The sequence below is a fragment of the Sceloporus occidentalis genome, unplaced genomic scaffold, assembly GCF_023333645.1.
Source record: "Sceloporus occidentalis isolate IW3139 unplaced genomic scaffold, rSceOcc1.0.p SCAF_7, whole genome shotgun sequence".
NCBI lineage: Eukaryota > Metazoa > Chordata > Lepidosauria > Squamata > Phrynosomatidae > Sceloporus > Sceloporus occidentalis.
Window position 1 is genome coordinate 53773080 of NW_028316987.1, and position 24653 is coordinate 53797732.

Consider the following 24653-nt stretch of genomic DNA (forward strand, 5'->3'; position numbering starts at 1 on the left):
TTTTATAGGTCATAACTAGTAGCCAGTAGAATGTCTGTAAGAATGAGTTGTCTGCTTCTTGTAACAAGCCCAACAATGCACCAATGTAGCTACAGCTCTTTGGGCCAGGTGAAATTAGCTTGCAGTTGTAAACCACTTAGGGAATACTTAAGTGCACGGATAAGTGGTGTAGAAATGTAGTGCTACTTGCTATTGCTATTGAAATGCAAATTGGGTGTATCTAAGGCACATTACTGTGGCCAGATCAAATATTTCTCTGAACAGGACAGCTGGCACATTACCTTACCTGTTCAAATGCATCCCTCTCTACCTCAGAGGCCTCCAAGCTCAGTGCTAAAACCAGGAGTACAGCCACGCTATTATTCCATATACGCTATCTTCCTTTTAAACTACTCACCTCATGTTTCTCTCTTATCTGGATTAAGCTTCAGTTTCTTTGCCCTCGTCAATGGAGATTATCGCATTAGCTTCACTGCTGGAATAGACCTGGGATGTAACTTTCTTAAGGTAAATCTTATCATATTCACCATTCTCTGGGCAGTATACAGCCCATATGCAACCCATGCTTCTCCACGCTTGTCCCACATCTTTTAAAGATCAGGAAAATCCCTTTCTTGAAAAGTTGTGAGAGAAGCCCAGGTTACATATGGGCTGCATTCTGCGAGAGAAGGGTGAATGCGATAAGATCTACCTTAAGAAAGTTATATCCTGGGTCTATCCCAGCAGCGAAGCTAATGAGATAATCTCCAATCACAGATTTCAGATTTTCAAGATGTTAGAAGCTTTCTTGGATTAATGTGGAAAGGAGAAGTAAAGTTGCATGTTATCAGTGGCACCAGACTCCAGAAGTACAGAAAGCTTCTCCCAGCAGTTTCATACATATGTTAAATAGCATGTAGACTAAAATGAACCAAGGCATTGAACATGAATCCCCGCCAAGAAGAAAGGAAAGAAGCCTTCTGGAAAATGATCCCTCCAACCTCAATTCCAGCAAAGCTAGATGCATACAGTAGGCATGGCATCAAAGCCACTGAGAAGTCACTTAGAACCAACAGGAATACACACACACACACACACAGAGAGAGAGAGAGAGAGTCTATTTCCCAGAGTATGTTGTCCATGAGGCTCAGAGCCTTCTGAATCCAGTTGGAAGGCCTGAATCCTAGGTTATAGATCGCCAAAGAGGAAATACATCTCTGAAAGCTAGAAAATAATTTTGATGTCCCTCTCAGGTAAGACTCAAGCATACCTCTTGGCTTCTGATAAAAGTAGGCCCTCTCATAAAATACATCCCTAGTAGAGATAGAAGGGGTATTAGACTTGATCAGAAATTTGTTATAATTGTGCTTTTTTTTTATCTCTTTAGCAAAGGTCAATAATTTATGAACAGTGGACTATATCCGGCTGCTAATTCCAATGAGAGTTGGCAATTTAGGGCCTGAGCAGATAAGTCAGGAAAGTGTGAGCCACGTCCATGCTTTCCTGGCCCCAGTGTTCACCTGGGTTGGTCTATAGATTGACATGGGGACAGGCAGGTTTTCACACACCCATCCATGCACCAGCCCTTTACCCAGGGGGTGACAACGCCACTCCTTACCTTGCCAGCCATCGCTCAAACTGAAAAGAGCCCAATCACAGCGTCCAGTGTGGAAACAGGGTGCCTGACTGCTCTCATGTGGTGAGGCATCATGTTTCTATGTCAGATGCAGTGACTGGGGGGCTTCTCAGTTGGATCAACAGCTGGTAAGGTAAGGAGCATGGTGGGGGAGGTGTCTGAAAAGCATGATTTTGCCACAGAATGTGCAAAACCAAACTTTAATTACCCTGGGATAAAGAGCTCTGGGATATGAGACGTGGTGGCTCAGCGGTTAAAATGCTGACTCTTGACAATTGCAAGATTGCAAGTTTGAGGCCCAAGTGCCATGTGACAGACTGAGCTCACATCACTAGTCCCAACCTCTGTCAACCTAGTAGTTCAAAAGCATGTAAAAGTGCAAGTAAATACATAGGTACCACACCAGTGGGAAGGTAACAGTGTTCTATGGAGTCATGCTGGCCATATGATCACAGAGTAGTCTTTAACAATGCTCGCTCTTCGCCTTAACAATGAAGATGAGCACTGCCTCCTGCAGTCAGACATGAATTGACAAACATGTCAAGGGGGAAACCTTTACCTTTACTTTTTTTTTAAAGAGCCTCTACTCTGGGGTCAGGGATTATCCTGCCCTGGATAATTAAGCCTGCATCGCCTGATTTAGACAATGCGAAGCCAAGGGGAAGCCAGGCCTTTTGGCCCTTGTAGACAACCCATTTATAAGTCATTCATTACTTACTTACTTATTTACTTGCTTACTATAAGAAACTACTTACTGTCACTATTTCTGTTGATTCTAAGTAATTGAATTCAGCTATTGGATTTAGAACATAATTGGCTTCTTGACTTCTTAGAACATATAGGCATTAACTTATTTGAACTATTTATTTATCCTTACGGACCTATGTAGCTATATGAGCAGTCTATTTTTTCCCTTTCATTTAGACCAAGCTACAGAATTATCAAAACTGAAGGCTTCTGTTGTAGGGAGATATACTATTTTCTTTGGCTGAGACCTTGCTGAGAGCTGAAATAGCATAACTCTTCAGTTGTGTAACTAGGAAAGATTACAGAGGGAACTGAGACAGGCAGACCTGGGAGATAAAGTAGAAGCTATGCTCGTGTCATCCCAAGGGCACACAGAAGGTTGCACAACTGAGGGAACATTGCATAAAGAAGTTTTGGATATCCCTTTATTATGAAAACTGGTTACATGTCTAAATACTTGCACCGGAGGCCCATTCCATAAGCATATAACCCCATCAGGGCTTCTGATTTTATGCTACAGAAGTAATTGCTGTCACATTACTCAGGAACCTGAGGAAAAATTTAATTTTCCATTTTCTTATATCAGAACAAAACAAACACAGTAACTCCTGCCTCTACCTACTGATTAACCTACATGATGATACTATCCACACTGGTAATAAAACTTTGCCTTTCTTTTGGTAGTAACTAGATCATTCACCATAATTAAGCTGAATTCAGCAGTCACCTGCACCATTTCTGCATGTCTCTTCCAAAACAGCTTGAAAATTATTTGTTAGAACTTAATTAATTTCTCCCAATTTATTAAATTTATAGAAAGTTTTAGAAGTTAGTTTGGTTATTAAAGTATAATAATATTAATGGTTTCAGTACCATTTGGTTATTTTTTTCATAACCTTTTGAGTAAGTTGGAGAGCAGTCACTGTTTTTTCCATCTTTTGTCATTTTAATCAATGTTTAAATATAAAAGATAATTTAATTTAATGTGTAATTTAATACGTCAAATATAAGACATAATGTAGTTTAATTGAATGGGAAACACTAATGTTTCCCAGCTCTTGACATGGCCACAACAATAGGTTATGCATAGATACAGTTGATGATTTCCTTTCAGGCAAATATTTTTGCTACAGTTAGTATGAGCATTGCAACATTTATTCCCTGGATCAGGGGGCAGGTTTAGTCTATTCAAGTAGGACCTGCTTTTTGTTCATTCACGAAATAAATAGTCACGTCTATTGAATACACAATGCCAGCACTTACCCGATACTTGAAAATATAAGCAAGATGAGTAAACAACAGAGCAGTCTGTTTTTAAATTCTTAATAATAGATTGAAATTGTATTTAGGCATAGCTATTAATCTCTCTTGAAGGCTTATCAAGCCAAATGTACTGTATATGCATTATCCTACTTGAGAGTATGTATTTTCCCTGGAAAATGATTAACCATCCATTAAGAACCCAAGCCCTCCCTCCAGTCCATCTGCCTTGGTCCAGGCCTCGGAGGTTGAGAGGAACTGCTGGACCTCTTACCCTTTCCCTCCACCACTCTCTTCTCCTTCTGTGTCATGTCTTTTTAGATTGTAAGCCCGAGGGCAGGAAACCGTCTAACTAAAAAGATTGTATGTACAGCACTGTGTAAATTTACAGCGCTTCATAAATAAAGGTTAATAATAATAATAATAAATTTGGAAGTTTCTAAATCAGAATTGATAGGATTTGTTTTCCCCTAGGTAATGAATGAATATGAACCCTGAATTAAAATACTGTGCAACACTGAGCAAATATTGGAAGCCAGTGTGATGTTGTTGTTGGAGTGCTGGACAAGAGCTCTAGGAGACCAAGGTTCAAATCCCTGCTAAGCCATGGAAACCCATTGGGAAACCTTGAGCGAGTCACAATCTCTCAACCACAGAGGAAAGCAATGACAAACCTCTTCCTAACAAATAATGCAAAGGAAACCCCATTATAGAATTGCTTTAGGGTTGCCATATGTCAGAAAGGATTTGAAGGCACACAACAACAAAAACAACAACTGAGCATGTATCTTGTGGATTTTAATATCATAAATCCCATTGAAATGAACTGGCTGAACTTCCAAGGAAACACAGTGAAAATGAGGCTCAGCTTTGATGACCTTCAATTTGTTACACATTTTTGCTGAACAATTGTTCGGGATTAAAATAAGCTAACCACTAGCTGCATTGTCTTGGCCCTCTTAGAAATAGGATTAGGATATAATTATGAGGAACAGTGTAAGGAAAAAGGATATCTAAGCTGCAATCCTGTACCCATAATATTGGGAGAAAGCTCCCTTACAGTAAGTGGGGCTTCTGTTCGATGAGTTGAATCAAATTGCTGTGCTAGTATTCCAGTGGGCCCTTGATATCAGGTGGGGTTTGATTCCAGGTTCCCCTGTGGATACCAAAATCCATGGATATTCAAGTCCCATTAAATATAATGGCATAGTAAAATTGTGCCCCTTATATAAAATAGCAAAATCAAGGCTTTTTTGGGGGGAGGGGGGAGGATTTATAATTTTTCAAAAAATATCTTTAAAATGTACAATTATTTCCTGAAGAGCAAAAAGTTCCAGGTCACTTTATCAAGTGAGCAGTTTGTTTGCTACCATGGATAGTATTCCTCATGAGATTCACTGGTCAGGGAGAAAAGGGCATTCCTGGGCTCTGGATATGGCAATCAGGTAGACCTTGAGTGTGAAGTCGTGTATCAGCTTGATTGTGAAATTATGAGCTATCAAGGGATAAAATTAAGCAATCTAACCAATCCTTAATTATACAGCATTTCTTTTTCTTTTGAGAAAACAAAGCTTTCCTGTGTGCATCCTACAGAAATACCAGCCATTGAGTTTTCTAAGAACACCTTTCTAAGCTGCTTGTGTGAGGGTTTTTAGCACCTGGGTGGCACTCGCAGGGTATCCTACCTTCAAATCTTATGTATTTAGAAATGCTTAGCCAGATAGGTAAATAATTTCCTCTGTGGTCAGCTGTGATTCTTGGATTTTGTTTGATATCTCTTAGAGTTTATTTGAGAGAGACTGAGATATAGTGAGAAAATGAATGTAAAATTCTCCCAGTTATTTGGGAAGAGGGAAAGGAGAAAATGTTGACATATGATGATAAATATTTGCTTTAATCAATTAAGCTGTGTTTTCCAATGATTACCTGTTCATTTACTCAAATTATTTTTCAAATATGGAGCGAGGGAGGAGACACCTTTCAAAATGACAATGTATTCATGAATTGCTCCCTGTTTTCTACCACATTTTTTCAGTGTATCAAATCCATAAACTGTAAAAAGGCCCTGCTCTTTCTAGAAATGCCTGTATAGGATAAATATATGTTTTATTTCAAGCTTTGAGCAACAGTGATGTAATAATGCTTCAGAATTCCTTGGATCTTATTTATTCCTGTCTGCCTTAGAAAAATTTCATGGCAAGTTAAGTCAGTAAAAAAGAAGAGACCAATTAAGCAGATTCAGTTTGTATTGTGCATAAAGCAGATGCTTAATAAAATTAAGAATACAATTGAGGCTCTCATCTGCACTACCTAAATTGTCAGTAATATATTCCTGTGCAGGATGAATGCCTGTTTACTGTGTATTTTCTAAAATTAGTGAAACAAAAACATGATTAGCAGTGTCTGTCTGTTGCATAAAACTGCATAGTATAATATGGCTTTGTGTATGTGTGTCCTTTTTTCATCTCTTTACAGGGCTTGCTCTCAGAAATCCTGCGAAAAGAAGAAGACCCCAAGACTGCCTCACAGTCTCTACTGGTAAACCTTCGGGCTATGCAGAATTTCTTGCAGCTGCCAGAAGCAGAAAGAGATAGAATATACCAGGACGAAAGGGAAAGAAGCTTGAATGCAGCTTCTGCTATGGGTCCCACACCCCTTATAAGCACACCACCTAGCCGACCTTCACAAGTAAACTATTTTCTTAATCTTTATGAACTGTTCCTTGCTAAAGAATTGGTGATGTGTGAAAAAGAAATCCTTGATACAGAATACTCTCCCCTTCTTTATACTGTACTGAACATGGGAACTTAATTTGTTAATGTTTTCATATCAGAATTGCATAAGGAAGGAAAAACCATGACTATGTATCTGTTTCATATTTTGAAAGCTGGAGTAGCAGGCAGAAATGATCAAATTGATTTCAGGAATATAGTTTGTATCAGTTCTGAAATGTTTATTGTTTTACAATACTTGCAGGGTTTTTGTTTTTTTAATTTCATCATCTTGATTTGTCCTGTTAGTTTTGTTTCATAAGTTGATTCAACCTGTTTAGTTAACCGTAAGGAATTGATATTTTCTGTTCCTTTTGTTTGGATTTAAGGACTAAACTCCACAATGTATTCTTCTTATGCCTATGTGTATAGCTCTTCAAAAACTCAGTAGGGTTTAAAGGGAAGGCACATATGTGAAAGCTCAAATGAAAATAATAACTGGGATCTTGAGCCAAGATTTACTAATTATGAGGGCTCTTTTAATAATGGGCACAGCTAGAAATAGAAAACTCACAGAATTTTCAGTTGCTTCATTGAAGCTGAAGTATTCCTAGAAATTTTTGTCCAAGCTATAGCAAACTAAAGTTTCTGAAAACAAAGCTTCTTGGACTTCCATAATTTTCTGCTTGTGAGTTACTAACATAAAAGTTGGCATCAAGAGACTGAAATGAGAGATTGCATGATGCAATCACTAATTTCAGAGACAGCTTTTTGTATATTTGATCGAGATTGTTTAAATACCTTTGAAATCTAAATGCCTGATCATTCCCTGTATAGGGAATGGTTATAATATGTAATTTTTGTGACAGGTTTCATTTTAATAATGCATTTGAAATGCTGAAAATATAAAATGCAGTCTTCTGTTCTTGAGAAACCACTGTGGTGAGGACAGTTAATGGAAACACTAACACTTAAATATAGCTGTGTTTCCAGGCGCCACTGTAATAATGGAGTAGTAAACTTTGTCCTGATGAAAAGCCATTCTGAAAGCAACTGCATTTATTATACCTCTTTTGCCATTTGTAGAAGAGAAAGAAAAAGTAGTTTGTTTTGCAAGGAATTAACTCGTTTATGAATTTTAATGTTTAATCTAATATTAAAAGCTAAACCAGGATTTTAAAAGATTTTTGTTCCTAAACTAAAACAATACTTATGGGAATACATTCATAAAAGTTTTGTTTGTTCTTCACCTGAGAAAAATAATGTGAGTTTCTGTATTTGTGAAAAACTGTTTCTTTTCTTGGTTTGGGTTTTCATCTTTGGGCTTTATTCTGAAGATATGAATGATTGCAGTATTGCCATCTTTAAAAGCAGTTTTAAGTGAGAATGTCTATGTGTAGACTTCCTAAGAGCGCTGTATTTTCTAAACATCCTGAAATAACAATTAGTAATGGAGATTTTCTTAGAAGATAGGATTGGAAACTTACATTGGTTCCATAAAAATGTTGGCAAAGTATTGTCACCATTACAAATCAGTGAGGAAATGATACATAGTTGCATTACATAACATGGATTACATATAAGGTTTCAATATAGGTTTCGCAATTTATAGGATTCCTTGTACACTGATACTGCTACATAAAAACAAATGTTATGGTGAGTTTTGGTGGTGTGCCAGTTTAACATTTTTGAAGGTTTTATATCCTTTGATAGCATTATACTTACAGGGATCTGTCTTGAGTTCATTTCTAACTCTTAACACTTAATCTTCTTTCAAAAATCTTAGTATTATGAAATCTTTTTTTTATGGGGGTGGGGGACAGCAAGTATCACGCACTAAACTATAACCAATGCTTTCAATGAAAAAAAAAAGCTTTGTAGATAGCCTCTAAAAGGTTAATTAGCAATATATAATGTAGTGCTCACTAGAGCACAGCAGACTAATCATCCATGCTATTCTTAATGGTTCAAGAGAAACTGTTAGGAAATAAGGGAAATATTTTTGAGGTTAATCTGTTATGCAAGAATTTAGAGAGGGAAAAAACCTTCTCAAGTGACCTATATCCCAAGTTCGACAGCCTTATTAATGTTTTGTTCTAAAAGTAATTTGGATTTATCTCACCTTTTTTTTTTAAAAAAAAAGTTATATGAATCTTAATTCACTATTATATTTTATAGTCGATGCAAGTAGTACAAGTCTTGTATTTAATTTGAGTTGTTCGTGGTGAAGGCCTTTTAAATAATAGTTTACTATTAACCTATTGGTTATCATAGTGGGCATGGGAGGATGCACATATACAGCTATTAAACCAAATCCCCTTGCTAGTCCCAACTAGTGTGTGCTAGGTCCACCTCCTGAATACTTGGAAATCATGTATGTGTTGACTCTCTCTTCAACAATTGGATCAATTTTTAGATTGATAATAAAATCATTATACTGAAAAAAATGAACTGTGAACTGAAAAGTAAATCACTCCATAAATGTTCAGTTTAGTTATGACTTCTGCTCATTAGTAGCAGATAAAGAACCAATCCACAGTAGAGAATTGGCAAGTGATGGCTGCAAAGGTGTCTTGAGTAAAGTCAGGAGGAGGATGACAATGATAGTGACGATTAGAGAAGGAGGAGGAGAAAAAAGAAATAGTATTACAGGCTGACTATCCCCTATCTAGAATTCTGATATCTGAAATAATCCAAAACATCAACATGGATGGATGGCATACTGACACCTTTCTGATGGTTCATTGTATAAAGACTTTGCTTTGTGCACAAAATTATTACAACTATTATGTATAATATTACCTTCAGGATATGTTTATAAAGGTATATACAGAACATAAATAAAAGTCATGTTTAGACTTGAGTCAAGATCTCCAAGATATCTCATTAGGTATGTGCAAATATTTCAAAATCTGTGGGGGGTGGGGGGAGATCCAGAATCCAAACACTTCTGGTCCCAAGCATTTTGAATAAGGGAAACTCAATCTATCTATCATTTCTGAATAAAATATAGCTAAGAAAAGAACTAGAATGTCTTATCTATGAAAAACAGTATGATACAAGTTGCATCTTAAAATGTTAACCAGCACTGTGATCCAGTTAATACAATAATATTGTAATAAATTATTGGAACAAGTGGGGAAAGTATTCCCTTATGGTCTGGGTGGACATTGCCTTATTAATATATGAAGCTCTAAGCATATGTGGTTATTTTCACCTAAATCCATTTCCTAGTCCTAATCAAGGATTAAGGCCATTGAAGCAGTGGGATTTACATAAATGTTAAGCAACTATTTAACATTTGATTAAATGGTTTTACTCTAGATGAGACTAGCAAATTGATTGAGGCCCTTAATCCCTTCATTGCTTTTATTACCACATCACAAGATAATATTAGGCAGATTAATAACTTTGTTGACTAAAGACAGATGAAAAGACGTGAAACCAATCAGTTTCCACTAACTAGAGCACCAAACTAGATCTACCTGTCACATAGCTTGAATTGTCAGAGGGGGAGGAAAAGGTAGATAAAAGGTAGATTAAAATGTCTGCATATTATTCTAGTCAAGGTCCGTGACAAATGCACTCTGCCACAAATTGGTATTCTGAGGGGACATTCACACTTACTTTTTTGTACCAAGGAGATGCAGATCTCCACAGTGATGCGATACCGAATTGATGTTCCCACTACGTTTACTATGATAGAATCTCTCCAAGGCATTTTAACCCAGTCTAGCATTCACACTGGCACCGCTTCGCATCAGCATGGTGGCACCTCATGTTCTGGAATGATCTCAGCGTTCCAGATTCATTCGGTAGTGCATTTGCACTACTGAAAATCCGGATCGCTTCGGCCCTTAAAAAAAGATATGGTTGGGTACGCAGTGCAAAATGAACCGGGTTTTTCACTGCCCCCCCGCAAACCACACCGGGTGCATGTGTGGCCAGTGTGGATGTCGCAGAAATAACCCAGTTTCACACATTTCCATAGTGTGAATGGATCCAGAATTAAAATTTTGAACCTTGCGTCATAGGAGAAATGGAACAACTAATTCAAATTAAATTCTGTTTGTCAACAACAGTTTACAGAAATTTTATTTTGATTTCTTTTTCTTTCTTTCTTGCTGTCAAAGCAAGAAAAGAGCCACTGTAGGCACTCAAGAGAAAACAGGAGTTTTCATGAGGCTGCACATGCTTTCACAAGTCAACAGAATTTTCAGAAATCTTTCTAGGCTCCATATACAACCAGCAAATTAAAGTATAACACTTTCTCCCCACTATCTCTGAAAAAGCCAGCCTTCCTCGCAATTCATACATAAAAAGTGCTTTGAAAAAAATGGGCCAGATTCTTCAACACACTTAAGACATGCATGTTTTAGTTTTTTCTGTCCCTGATTAATGGAATATTTCCTAGAGGAGTTGGAGAAATGCTAACTGGGCATTTGCAGAAACTTAGATTGGATCTGTTTGTACTGCAGACCCTTCTCCTTAAGGACTCTTGGGTGGGCAGTGGCAAGGAGTCACAGATTGCACAGACTCCCCATCCTGACAATATGCATGTTCTTCTTTTACTTAAAAAACAGAGTTGTTTGTTTGCATTAGAGAAATATAATAAATAATTATGAATTAAATCCTATAACTAGCCCCAAACAAGAATGCTGTTGTTAACTGCCCCCAGGGCCTGACTCATCACAACCCTGTGGATGAGACATATCCAAGACCCCCTTTTCACCACTTCTCTACTTAGATCCTGTAAATTCAGGCCTGTGACCTCCTTGATTGTGTCTGTCTATCTGCCTAGCATACAGTCTCCCTCTCTTTCTACTTCCTTCTACCTTCCCTGGTATTACCATCTTTTCAAGTGAGTCATGCCCTCTCATAATGTGGCCAAAGTACAACAGTCTCAATTAAGTCATCCTGGCTACTAGGGAGAGTTAAGGCTTGATCTATTCTAGAAACTGTTTGTTTGTCTTCTTGCTGTCCATGGAATCTTCAGCACTCTTCTCCAGAGTACCATAGTGCACACTAGATAGTTCATTCTGTCTCTCTCTCTCTCTCTCACACACACACACACACACACAGAGTCACAGGCTCTACATGTCAAATCAAGCTAACACATCCTCTTTCAAGGATGCTTCCCACATATTTCATGGGAGATTATCTTGGTGAAAAGTGTGGGGAGGCCTTAAAGTCAATATTTCCCTTGACATGGAACATTCATATGTAATTACATGGACATATACAGCTACATTCATTCCAATGAAAGATAGACCTACCCAATTTTAAAGAGGTCAAGTTTCTCTATTAAAGCATATTTTTAACACTGTAAATTTTTTTCAGGAATTCTTAAAAGGAAATTTGATTTGCCAATTTTTCAAGGTGGTCTGTAAACATACTTAGTTTCCGAAAACATGGATTAGAGCGGAATGCCACTATGGGAATTTTCACTTAACTTCCTTAACATCAGTAGATGTTTTCTGTCTATCTGAATAGAATAAGGAATTATTTTTTCTTGCTAGTAAGGCAGATTCAATATTCAATTAGTCCCATGGTAACTGTATTTTTATTTCATATAGTCAAAACAACATAGAATTTAGCATGTAATTCAAAAGTATCTTGCTACAGAAAGGAAATATGTATCAGTAATCTGAGTCACAGCAAACCCTGAATTGAGGAATGCAGGAAATTGTCTTTTACCTGGTTTGATTATCCATTAGTTGATCTTGGATTGGGCGAATCTATCCAAGGAATCAGAATGAGATCTTCTCAATTCTCCTCCTATTAGATGGAGAGGACTGCAAACAAATAAAGTGCTACACCACTGAACTGTAGTCCCTACACAGTGTCATAGAGATTAATCTCCAGAGTATTTCTTTGTATGGACATATTTTTCCTCTATGATGGGACTATTAAAAAAAAAACAGACATTATACAGTACAAGAAAGTCTAGATAAGAAGACTGAAATATGTCATTACTGGAGAAAAGATGCTGCTACTGAATAGTACTGTCTTAAGGTCTTCCCAAGAGCCATTAATCCAGATCCCACAATTGGGTGTGACCAAATTGACTGTCATAATTAAAAAAAAACATATAATCTAGTCTTATCTTCAAAATGCTTTAAGCAACAGTTTTTGCTTTTTCTAGGCACAGTCAGAAATCCTAATGTTGGCTTCGTTTCTAGTAAACCTTTCTCTTTCTCATTTTTATTTCTTTATTTAATTTTGTTATATTATGATTAAAATGTGCAAAATGCTACTATATACTGTTACAAAATTTTAATCTCAGAAACCTCGTTGCTCTAGTAAATTAAGATTTATTTGGAAATGGAGTGACTATTGATGTATTTGTTTGAACATAAAAGAATAGCAAGAATTGTGTTTTCCTTTTAGTTTTTTAAGCCCACTTTGTAACTATATGATATCAAACTATGCTTTGAAATTAAAAATTTAAAAGTACAGATCATTTTCATCTGGTGAACTCACATCCAAGTGCTCTCAAGGGCATAAGGTCTTAAAGTAATAGTGGCCATGAGTTGCCCAATTTGTAGACTGCAATTTTGTATACAAGAGCCCATTGGAAGAAATATTTTCAGAAAAATGTCAGAAACAATCTTATTTTAACTGTATCAAAATAACTATCTGAAAGACCATATCTCCCTATATAAATCTTGTTGGTTGTTAATTGCCCTTGAGTTGCCTTTGACCCATGGCAACCCTGTGGTTGAGACATCTCCAAGACTCCCTTTCCTCCACTGCTCTTCTTAGGTCCCGTAAATTCAGGGCTGTAACCTCCCTGATTGAGTCTGTCCATCTGGCATACTGTCTTCCTCTTTTTCTACTGCCTTCTACCTTCCCTAGCATTTTTGCCTTTTCCAGTGAGTCATACCTTCTCATGATGTGGCCAAAGTATTTTGTCTTTTTGGCTTCCAGGGAGAGTTCAAGCTCTGTTCAATCTGTTCAATAACCTATTTGTTCAATAACCTATTTTTGTCTGTCCATGATATCCTCACACTCTTCTCCAGCACCATATCTTAAATGAGTTGATTTTCTTCTTTTGGCTTTCTTCACTGTCCACCTCTCATATCTGTACATGGTGATGAGGAATATAATGGCTTGTATGATTCTAATTTTAGTGCTCAGTTGTATATCTTTACACTTTAGGACCTTGTCTTCTTCTTTCATGGTTGCCCTTCCCATGCCTAGCCTTCTTATTTCTTGACTTCAGTCTCCATTCTGATCAATGTTTGATCTAAGGTACCGGAAATCTTTAACTATTTTGAGTTCCTCATTATCTAGGTTGAACTTAAGTAGATCCTCTGTGGTCATTATTTAAATTTTCCTTCCTCCCAGCTTCACTCCTCTTTCTTCTGAGCCCAAACCTGCTCTTTGAATGATATTTTGTGTGTACAAGTTGAAAAGGTATGGTGATAAAATGCAGTCTTGCCTGACCCCTTTAGGAACGATCCTGTTTTTCCATATTCTTGTCCTAAGTAGAGATTTCTCATCAACTAACATTGGAATATCACCTATTCCTGGTGATTTATTCTTCCCAACATCTCTTATTTCAGCTTCCACCTCACTCTCTAAGATTTGGAGTTCATCTTTGTATGGTAAAATGGTGTCTTTATGGAATATATATATATATATATATATATATATATATATATATATATAATTCAAGCTGTAGATGCTTGAATACTTGAATAAAGAATCTGTGGATATGGAGGGCCAACAGTACACACTAATTCTCATACAAAGGAAACTAGCGTAACAGATAGATCAATAATAAATAATACTGAGCAGACATATAGCCCTTTTTAATATTCAAAATGCTTTTATACTTTTTTACCCCTTGAGCAAACTTATGCTTTAGGTTAGTAGTAGATACTACATGAATGTCTAGTAGTAACTGACTGTAGGGGGTGGTGTTCATTTCCATTACTAAGCTGACCAGCATTGTCCGAGGACTACTCTGGTGGTCATGTGGCCAGCATGACAGCACCAAACACAGTAGTAATAGTATCTCTGTTTTGAAGCCAGACAGGCTAAAGCCCAGAGAGATGAATAATAATTTACTTGTTCCCAGTAGTGTCAGGGGGCACGGAGGGGGATGGACCACACCAGGTAACACCCCAGAAGAGAGGAGTGACACCCAGTCTCTTCCCCCCTCCACAGGCACTCCTTGGGGCACGCAGATGCTGCTCCAGGCCTCAAGGGAGTTTCAGTGCAGGCAGGCACTTTCCCGGCCCAATGCTACCATTTCCACATGCCTTGGGGGAGTCTCTGGGGCCCGGGCAGGTGGCAGGCAGCTGTTTTCCCAGCCATGTAGCTATTTACATGGGCCGGTAGAGTCTCTGGCCTGGGCATGCAGCTGTTTCCCTGGCTGCGCTGCCGCTTTTCTACCCCGGGCAGCCATTTCAATGAGCCTTGGAGGGGTCTTTGGCCTGCGTGGGTGGAGGTTGGCTGTTTCCATGGCCAGCGTGGCCATTTTCACATGACCCCACGCCCAGAAGCCCTGCCCCAAATGCCCTGCCTCCCCACACCACTGCTTGTTCCCTGATATTTTTAGTTAATCTTACATGGAGCAGTTATAGATTTGTATTGATTATAATGCAGTAAAATTTATTTAGGTTGCAACCATACCTATCATTCTGCACTTACCTGGAGGTAACTTATGGAACTCAGTGTGGTTTGTTTCTAAGTAGATGGGTTTCAGTTTTCAATGCCAAATATCTGCAAATATCTACTGTCTTTTATTTAAATGTATTAAATGCTAAAAAATTTGTAATGTCTACTGTTACAGGCAACATTTGTAATCTCTACAGAAATTAATAAGCATGTTTTGTGGTTTTTAGTACAGTGGGTCCTTAGTATCTGCAGATTTTAACATCTGCAGATTGAAAAGAAAAAACTTTTTTTAAAAAAATATTCACCTGTGATTGATAGCAGCCAGGCTAAAAACCAGTCTCAGTGCAGGAAAGAAAGCTGGTGTGGGAAGATCCAAGCACCGGGGACACATTCCTCTTCTTTCTGTTGTGATTTGACTCCGATTGGGTAGCTGGCATGCTCCCAGGAAGAAGAAAGCAGGAAGAATGTAGACATGATGCTTGGGGTTAATTTATGGATCTTCTGTTAACTCAGAAATCCAGACTTGCCTGCCCCTCCCTCTTGGCTTATTTAAATCCCCCATCCTCACGTCTGCTCAAAATCAAAACTGACTTTGCTGGTGCTGCCTTCCAACACCCCACCTCACACACACACACAAACCTTCAACTTGAAATCAAACCCAAAAAAGGGTTAACTTCTGGCTTTCTTGTTAACTCCCTGAAATCCTGAATTGATTTCAAGCAGACACAGAGGTGGGGAATGTGAAATTGGAAGGCAGGTCCTAGAATCAAACTCTAGTGGATACCAGGGGCCCACTGTAGTTGATTCCAAAAGAACCTATTGCTAATTGGATGCACTTTGTATGGCAGTGAATGTTGAGAAACCCCTGTACCTCATAACTGGGCATCCCTTTTATCCATCTGCTAATGACGTTCATATCATAATTTTAGGTAAAACCAACTGCTATTGCAACAGAAAGGAATGGAAAACCAGAAAACAATACAATGAACATTAATGCTTCCATTTATGATGAGATCCAGCAAGAAATGAAGCGAGCTAAAGTGTCTCAAGCATTATTTGCCAAGGTTGCAGCAACTAAAAGCCAGGTAAGGGCCTCATCAGGCATTAATGAATTAAATTTGGTATTTCTGCATTTACACTTGTTCTGAAATGCAGCAGAGGTGGGGATAATGCAGGGGAAAAGACAGTATTAGGTATGGGCACAAGCAATAAAATATTAAACATAGTTAAGTTAGCTGTAATAACAAGTTATCTCTGTTTAATTTCTATGGTATTCAAGCACTAGGTTTTGTCTGATGGTATTGAAAAACTGGATGTATTTGCTGGCGGGATAGTGGGAAGCGGCTGTCTTAAACAGAGCAGAAATGCACAACTCAACCACCTCAGAAACCTACCATTCCATTTTCATTCAGGAATGCCAAGACACCATGGTAGTCATAGAAAAGAATTTAACTCAATTTCTAAAATAAAAAACTTCTTAACTCTTTTTAAAAACATTTCATTACAGTATGCTCTTTTCACCACTATAGATCTCTGAACATTTCTCTATCCTTCATCTTTTTCACTTTTCACTATATAACACATTCTTTCTGTGCACAAATACTAATCTGAATCCTCTGTTGTCCCTTCTTTTTCTGTTTCCCTGCCACAGGTATTTCTGAGTTCCATCTGTCTTGACAGTGGACGAGCTATTTCAGTGACATAGAAAAAGGGAATACAATTTTAGAAAGATCAAGTGGGTGTAATATTTTTGTAAGAGAAGGAAGTTAGATCAGGAGTGGGCAAAGTGCAGGGAGTTGTTGGAGTGCAATTCCCATCAGCCATAGTCAACATAACCAGTAATGAGGAATTTGCAGTCCAGTAGCATCTAGAACAGTGGTCTCCTTTGAGAGATTTTGGACCAAAGCTGCACTCCAGTCCTTACGACAGGACTGTGGCTTTGGTGTGGCTTCCGAACTCTTAGGATGCATGCATTGTTTAAATAGCATACCTCCAAAGTGGCCCAAAGCAGCTTTATTTTGGCATGTCTGTATGGGGCCCTAGATATTTCTGTATGGATATCTTTGATCAGCTTCACTATGGGTTTAAGATACTTGCCTGTATATAACTATAGTTTTCCAAGAAACTCTGGTGAATTGAAGACTTCTTGGTGGGAAAGGCTGCATGCACAGACACAGAGCAAGTTCATATCTGGGTTTACTGACCCAAAATTTGAACATCCAAACCATCTCAGTACCTAAAGTTTATATATTCCAAGTAATCTATAATGAGAAACCAGCCACTGGGTTGGCTCCAAATGTACTCATGTTTACAATATAGCCATTGAAATCAGTAGGCCTTACTTCTTGTAATTAACTTAAGTCCCACTAATTTTAGTTGGTCTATTCTCAGTAAATCAGACTCTACTGCTATACATTTTTAATGGATTTCCTTTGCACACACCACAGAATTTTAGTCAGATAATCCTGATACTGACCTTGCCTTATCAGGGCCAGAACAGACTGAGTTGATATTGCATTGAGATTACAGTGGCTTGAAGACCTCTTCTCTGAGCACTTACAGCAGTTTATATGTTTAGGAGTTGCTGTGTTTCAGGCTGCAGTTGTAAGCATGCTCACCAGGGAGTGTGGTCCTTTGAACAGTGATAAATAATAATGTTTATTTATCATGCCCTTTCCACCAAAGGGCAGAACATCAAACATATATAATAAAAATAGACAATAAAACACAACTCTATAAAATGCTAAAATAATAAGTAAATATACTAAAACAATGAAATTTATTTCAAAGAAAACTTGTGGTGATTGCAGTGTCATCACATGTCAGTTTGCACTTACATTAAATCTTGTTTGCCAAATACTTCTGGAGTTCTGTGTGGTTACTTCATTTAATCATCCTAATTTCTAGATCATTTACAAATAATTAAATAACGTAAGTCAGAATAAACATTCTTTGAAAAATCAACAATTTATATCTTTCCATTATGTAAATTACTGATTTATTCATACCCCGTTTCCTGTCTTTCAACAGTTTCCTATACAAAACACCAGTTTTCTTATCTCATTCTTGCTGAGTTTCCTTAGTGAGAGACTTGATCAAAAACTTTTTTGAGTTCCAAGTATACAGTAATTATACCACTGTTAACATATTCTCTTTCCGTACCATCTATTCTAAAGTTTAGATTTCTACCTTTAAATACCTTTACACTTGTGTGCTCTTTAAATAACTCAGTGTGTATTCTTGTCACTGCTTTATTTTTCCCCCCAATAATCATCATGAGTTTAGTGCAGTTATTTCCTCTTCTTTATTCTAAGGACACATTTTATTTTGATCAACATCACTAATAAACTGTCCCAAACTGGGTATTGTATCTACGCCTGTTTGACATTTCCCACAGTCTATTACCAATGTCAATTCTTTCTGGTTAATATAACATCTATTTAATTAGGCTAGTTCAAACTATGCAGTTTACAATGACTGATATGTAGGATATAGTTGTCATGCACGCTGTATGCAGGATAACTGAAAGCAGAAGCAGATTTTTGTTACAATTGTTAGTATTAGTGGAATACTATGGATCAATTTAAATTATTGATATGAAATAATGATAAAACAGGCCAGCTACATTTAAAGTTGACTGAGATTGTTCTTAATTATAAATTCAGCTAAGAGGTAAATCTTTGTAACAGATCAGTTTCTTACAACTCCCTTAAAAGAAAGGAAAACATGTTTCACTTCTAGTTAGATTGACAAAACATGACCTTTCTTTATTAAGGGGTATTTTTGGACTCTCTTGTTGAAGTTTAGGTTGTTATTTAAGCTTCCACTTCCAAAATGTTTGCAGTTGGGAACTGCTCCATCTTTCATTATAAAGAAAAGATGTTTCTTTTTAAAGTTATATGCTGTAAAGAATACTTAAGAGGATATTTTGGAAATGTTATATCAAAATGATTAAATTCAAGCTGTGGACTGTAAAAAATTATAGCTTTACAGGCCACATGCCTGCATACCCTTCAATCACTGTCAAAGTGATAATTTCTGCAATAATATGTTTCTTTTATTGTGGGATTCTAAACACCAAGTGCTGTTTAAACATTAAACTGAATTGTTTATGTTAGCGCTGTAGTCCCTGTGTCATACATCAGGCCACTATAATCTCTCATGGAATGTAAAATTCTGTCATGAATCATGGCTTGTGTATTGGAAATTACAGTAATTTTGATTGGAAATTACAGGGTTCTTGAAATGTTTCTAATTATGATAGAATGTTAACCATGACTTCAAACCTGTACGCTTCCTTAGATGTCTTTTATTTTCAAGTGAGGTTTAGACATTAAGAAGAAATATCTGTTGTCATCACCCTTCCATGTTATCCATCATTCATATTATTTACTTTGTATGTATTCATAAAGTCCCTGGTTAACTCGTATATGTGTGTATTGTTTCCTCCTAGTTGTACCTGAGCACTAAAAAAGACATGACTTTTTTCTAATTCATTTTAAAACTTGCATGTCTTTTATGTTTTAAAATAAAAGATCAGCATGCAACAACAGTAATTTTAGGAAATCACTGACATACCGATGAAAATTATCAAGTTAACAAGAGATTCATCACTTCTGGGCTTAAATAAAGGTGTAGATAGCAATGCACATCTTTCTACTTATTTTTGCTGTATGAAAAAAATCTTATTTGCAATGAAACAAAGATTTTTTTTAAGATTAAAGAGCAGTTATGCAAGACCAACTACCACCACTGCTGATAACCTATTTTAAATTTAAGTGCATTGTTGGGTTTGGGTTCATTCTTTTTTTTAAATGCAGCTTCACCATGAAATTTCTGGCCATTCTTTTCTATACATTCCCTGTTATCTGTGATAGCGTTCATATCTGTATTTTACTGGTAATGTTTAATGATCATTGTGCCTCAGCTGTATAAACTTCTGTGAAATTTTAAATCTATAACCATATACAGTACACACTTATCTAGCAGCAAGCCTCATAGAAATGATGCAGTCTTTCTCCTGAGCAGACATATAAGGATTTCACTTTAAATGTCCTGATTACAGATTGAAGTTTATAGTTTATAAATTGGAAAGCATCAGTTAGGAAAGTCCAGGAGTATCTGTGAACATAGTCTCTTTCCAGAATGTTTACATTTCTCCTCAGCAAGCATTTTCTTTCCTGAATGGATAGCTGAATTTCTGAAATATGAAAATTTGTTTTCAAAAAAATAAGACCTGTAAGAACAAAAATAAGACCTGTTAAAACAAAAATGTCTGCCAGCTGTAAAGAATCACCATTCAAATAAATTGTATTACTGTTTGTGATCCTTTCTGTAGTAGAAAACATATTCTCCTATTGAGAACATGGATAAGATATCCCTACATATATTTTTAATGATAATAGAATAAAGATATCTTATTTCTCATTTTGATTTTTCAGTAGCAAATAATCATTTTGTTTTTAAAGAACTTTCTCTGCCATTTTCATTCTCACAGACGCATGAATTATTTACAAACAAAGAGTAGAGTTGCCATTTGAGTAGTGACTGCCATCAGAATTTCTCGCTGTGATACACAATGTGGCATGAAATCTACTCATTTGCGAGCCTCCGTTTTTCCTCCTTGTGATTTTGGACTATAGTGGAGGCTAAACAGGATGAGAGTGTATAACACTTAAAGATGCAGTCTGGCACTGAATTGGGATTTAGGCAAGGCTGGTGTAGAATTTTGCTTTTACCATATGGTAGTGCCATCACTAGAAACAGCTGGTGTTTGGTAATTTGAATGTCGCCATGTTCCTGCCATTTCACACAAAAAAGGAAGCTCTTATTACTTAGTTACTGTTGTGATATTGCACTGGTATTTATTTCCTAGTATGTATGTTTGATAGGATTTTTATGATTCCATTCATCTGGCATATCGTATTGGACAATCATGATAAAAGATTAGATTGGCTATCATAGTTTTTAGACATTTGCTGCATTGCAATAACATAGTTCCTTGTATTAGTTTATAGCCAAATGATGTCTTCATAATAATCAGTAGTAATAAAAAAATTGTTTTAGCTTGATAATCTAAGGCAGTTCTTTTAAAAAATCAGAGAAGATTTGATCATTTCAACTCATACTGAAACTAAAGAAAAGGGGGAGGGCATAGTCTTTGTTTCAAAATGACCTGAATAGACTAGAAAGCTGGGCCAAAGCTAACAAAATGAAATTCAACACAGAGAAATGTAAGGTATTGCACTTAGGGCGGAAAAATAAAATGCACAGATATAGGATGGGTGACACCTGGCTGAATGAAACTACGTGTGAAAGGGGTCTAGGAGTCCAAGTAGACCACAAGTTGAACATGAGTGAACAGTGTGATGCGGCAGCTAAAAAGGCCAATGCTATTTTAGGCTGCATCAATAGAAGTATAGTGTCTAGATCAAGAGAAGTAATAGTGCCACTGTATTCTGCTCTGGTCAGGCCCCACCTAGAATATTGTGTCCAGTTCTGGGCACCACAATTCAGAAAGGACATTGAGAAACTGGAGCGTGTCCAAAGGAGGGCGACAAAAATGGTGAAGGGTCTGGAAACCATGCCCTATGAGGAACGACTTAGGGAGCTGGGGATGTTTAGCCTGGAGAAAAGAAGGTTAAGAGGTGATATGATAGCCCTGTTTAAATATTTGAAAGGATGTCATATTGAAGAGGGAGCAAGCTTGTTCTCTGCTGCTCCAGAGAACAGGACCCGGAACAATGGATGCAAGCTACAGGAAAAGAGATTCCACCTGAACATTAGGAGGAACTTCCTGACAGTAAGGGCTGTTCGACAGTGGAATGCACTCCCTCGGAGGGTGATAGAGTCTCCTTCCTTGGAGGTCTTTAAACAGAGGCTGGATGGCCATCTGTCAGGGATGCTTTGAATTGGATTTCCTGCATGGCAGGGGGTTGGACTGGATGGCCCTAGTGGTCTCTTCCAACTCTATGATTCTATGATTCTAGTCAGGCTTGAGTTAAGGGCTTACTTGCTTTACTGCCTGAATTCTTACATATATTTATTTGAGAGTAAACCCAGTTTACCACAGTGGGATTTAATTCTGAGTGAATATATATAGGATTCCACTTTGAATAGTTAACTACATCTGTTCAAATCAACTGAACTGAAAAATATTTAGTTTGACTAAATAGTGCTCAGTATACTTCCTCCAATGTGTTCATGCAACAGACGACCTACTCTTAAATCTGTTTAAAGAAGAGTTTGTTTTGTTGAAAGAAACCACAATTTTAAACTGTAAATTTTTAAAATCAATCCGTAGTTATATAAACTATTTAGTACTTGCCAATGTTGGACATTTTTTAAGAATCTATATGACAGTGCTGTTTCTTCAATAATCTGATACAGTTAATGATAATCTTGACCCACTTCTTTGCTTCATGTTTACAGTGCATTGCATAACTTCCGGCCTTTCTATCTTTATCATCCCAGTTGCTCAGTCACTTACACTGACTGAAATTAATATGGTACCCATGGCTTCATAGTTAAAAGTATGTGCACTGTGTGGCTGTTATATGAGATTTCAAATTGTGACACTTCATTAGACATGTCCACTACTTTCTCTATGGAAGAACTTGGTTCAAATTTCTAGTGAAATCATAATCCTGTTCTATATACAGTTTATATAAATCCCTTCTCAAGATATTTAATGTGATATAGCTAATCATTTTCTCTGGATTAATTTTTTCCCCTTCTTTTTCTTTAAGTATGTACAACACACACACACACACACGCCTTTTCTTCTGCAGCAGTATAATGTTTTCAGCTGCCAGACTGAGATTGAAAAGATCCAATTTCTGGTCCCTTTTTGTCATGAAACTCCTGAGGTGACTTGGGCCAGTCACTTTTTCTCAGACTATCTCACGGGGTTACTGTGAGGATGAAATGGGAAAGAGAAATGCCTTGAGGTCATTGAAGGAGTGACAGAATATGAATGTAACTTACTAACTAGTAAATAAATAAAATGCAACTTGATCCTTTGTTAAGTCTTACTGGGAAATGGCAATTTAAAGCTTGCAGCCTCACCCATACGTTTCTGTGACTTGAGAGTTGTGTTCCATACTTTTCTGTTCATGAGACAGTGTGATATAGCAGTATGGATTTGGGACACCCAGGCTTCAATCCCAATTCAGTTCACTGGGCCAATCACAATATCTCATTCTACTTTATCTCACAAGCTTGTTATGATAAAATGTTACCTTGTGTACCATCTTGTGCTCCACAGAGGAAGGGCAGTAAGGTGTCACCTATATGCTGTTGATACCCAGCTCTATCACTCCTTTCTACCTAATTCCAAAAAAGCTGTTTCTATACTAAGCTGTGATAGACCGAATGAGAACAAGTAAATTGTAGCAAATAAATTGCAGACAAGACAGAGGTGTTCCTGGTCAGCTGAAAGACAGATCAAGAAATAGGGATTCAGCCTATGTTAGATGGGGCTACACTCCCCCTGAAAACTCAGGTTCATAGTTTGGGGGTACTTCTGGATTCAGCGCTGTGCCTGGAGGTGCAGGTTTCAGCAGTGACCATGAGTATGTTTGCACAATTAAAGCTAGTACGCCAACTGCGCCCATTAATGAACATATCAGATCTGGTCACAGTGGTACATATCTAGGATACATCCCATCTGGCTTACTGTAATGTGCTGTACATGGGGCTGCTCAGAAACATCAGCTGACCCAAAGAACTGCATCCAGGTTGTTAAGCGGAGCTGGCTACAAGGAGCACACAACTCCCTTGTTGCAGTAGCTCCATTGGCTGCTGGTCCATTTCCGGGCATAACTTACTGTTGTTTTTGACCTGTAAAACCCTATACGGCTTGGGTCCAGGTTATTTGAAGGACTGTATCTCCCTTTATGAGCCCAGTGTTGAGATCTTCTGGAGAGTCTCTTCCCTCTGTCCCACCACCCTCTCAGGCTCATTTGGTGGGAACAAGAGAGAGGACCTTTTTGGTGGCTGCTCCCAGGCTCTGGAACTCCCTCTGTATAGGGGCCAGGATGGCCACATCCCTGCTTTATTCATTGTAATGCTTTAGTATTGTTTTAAAATTGTATTGTTTTAAATTTACTGCTTATCACCTTCAGTCCCTGTTGTGGGAGTAAGGCAAGATATAATAATAATAATAATAATAATAATAATAATAATAATAATAATGCGCTGAAAGCAGCGTATAATGCACCTGTGTATGACGTGAGTGCACTGTATGCCCACAAAGCAGTTAATTTTGCTAAACTGCTAAACATTTACTTTGGAATTGCTGCTAACATGCGGGTATCCTACTTTGTGCACAGCCATGAAAACTACAGGATGATCTTGGGCAAGTCACATGTCCTCAGCCTCAGAGGAAGGCAATTGCAAACCTCTTCTGAACAAATCTTAGCAAGAAAATCTCATGATAGGCTTGCCACCATAAGTCAGAAATAACTTGAAGGCACACAACAACAGATAGGTACATTTTAAAACCAGATGACTAGGCTTCTGTGGGTTTCCCCCATAACAGTAAAGGACTAAAGGTGAGGTTAACCAACTTTTTTTTTATCAGTGGCTTCAGAACTATTGGTAAACTGTACATTTAATTGTGTTACAAATTATGGGATATTATAACCCATGATCCTTCTTACATAATTATTGGTGCAAACACAAATGAAGGA

The 24653-nt window shown here is 37.4% G+C and overlaps 1 protein-coding gene across 8 annotated transcripts in view; it reads left to right on the top strand.

Annotated features, from left to right (window-relative positions):
• Positions 1-24653, top strand: part of SATB1 (SATB homeobox 1) — a 140332-nt gene that overhangs the window by 84763 nt on the left and 30916 nt on the right. For 7 of the 8 annotated variants that reach the window (XM_089532961.1, XM_089532964.1, XM_089532963.1 and 4 more), the window contains 2 exons: positions 6098-6310; positions 15891-16046. In XM_089532961.1, coding sequence (XP_089389087.1) covers positions 6098-6310; positions 15891-16046 — 369 coding nt within the window. The remainder of the gene's footprint in view (positions 1-6097; positions 6311-15890; positions 16047-24653) is intronic. The other variant, XM_089532967.1, reaches the window with a different exon arrangement.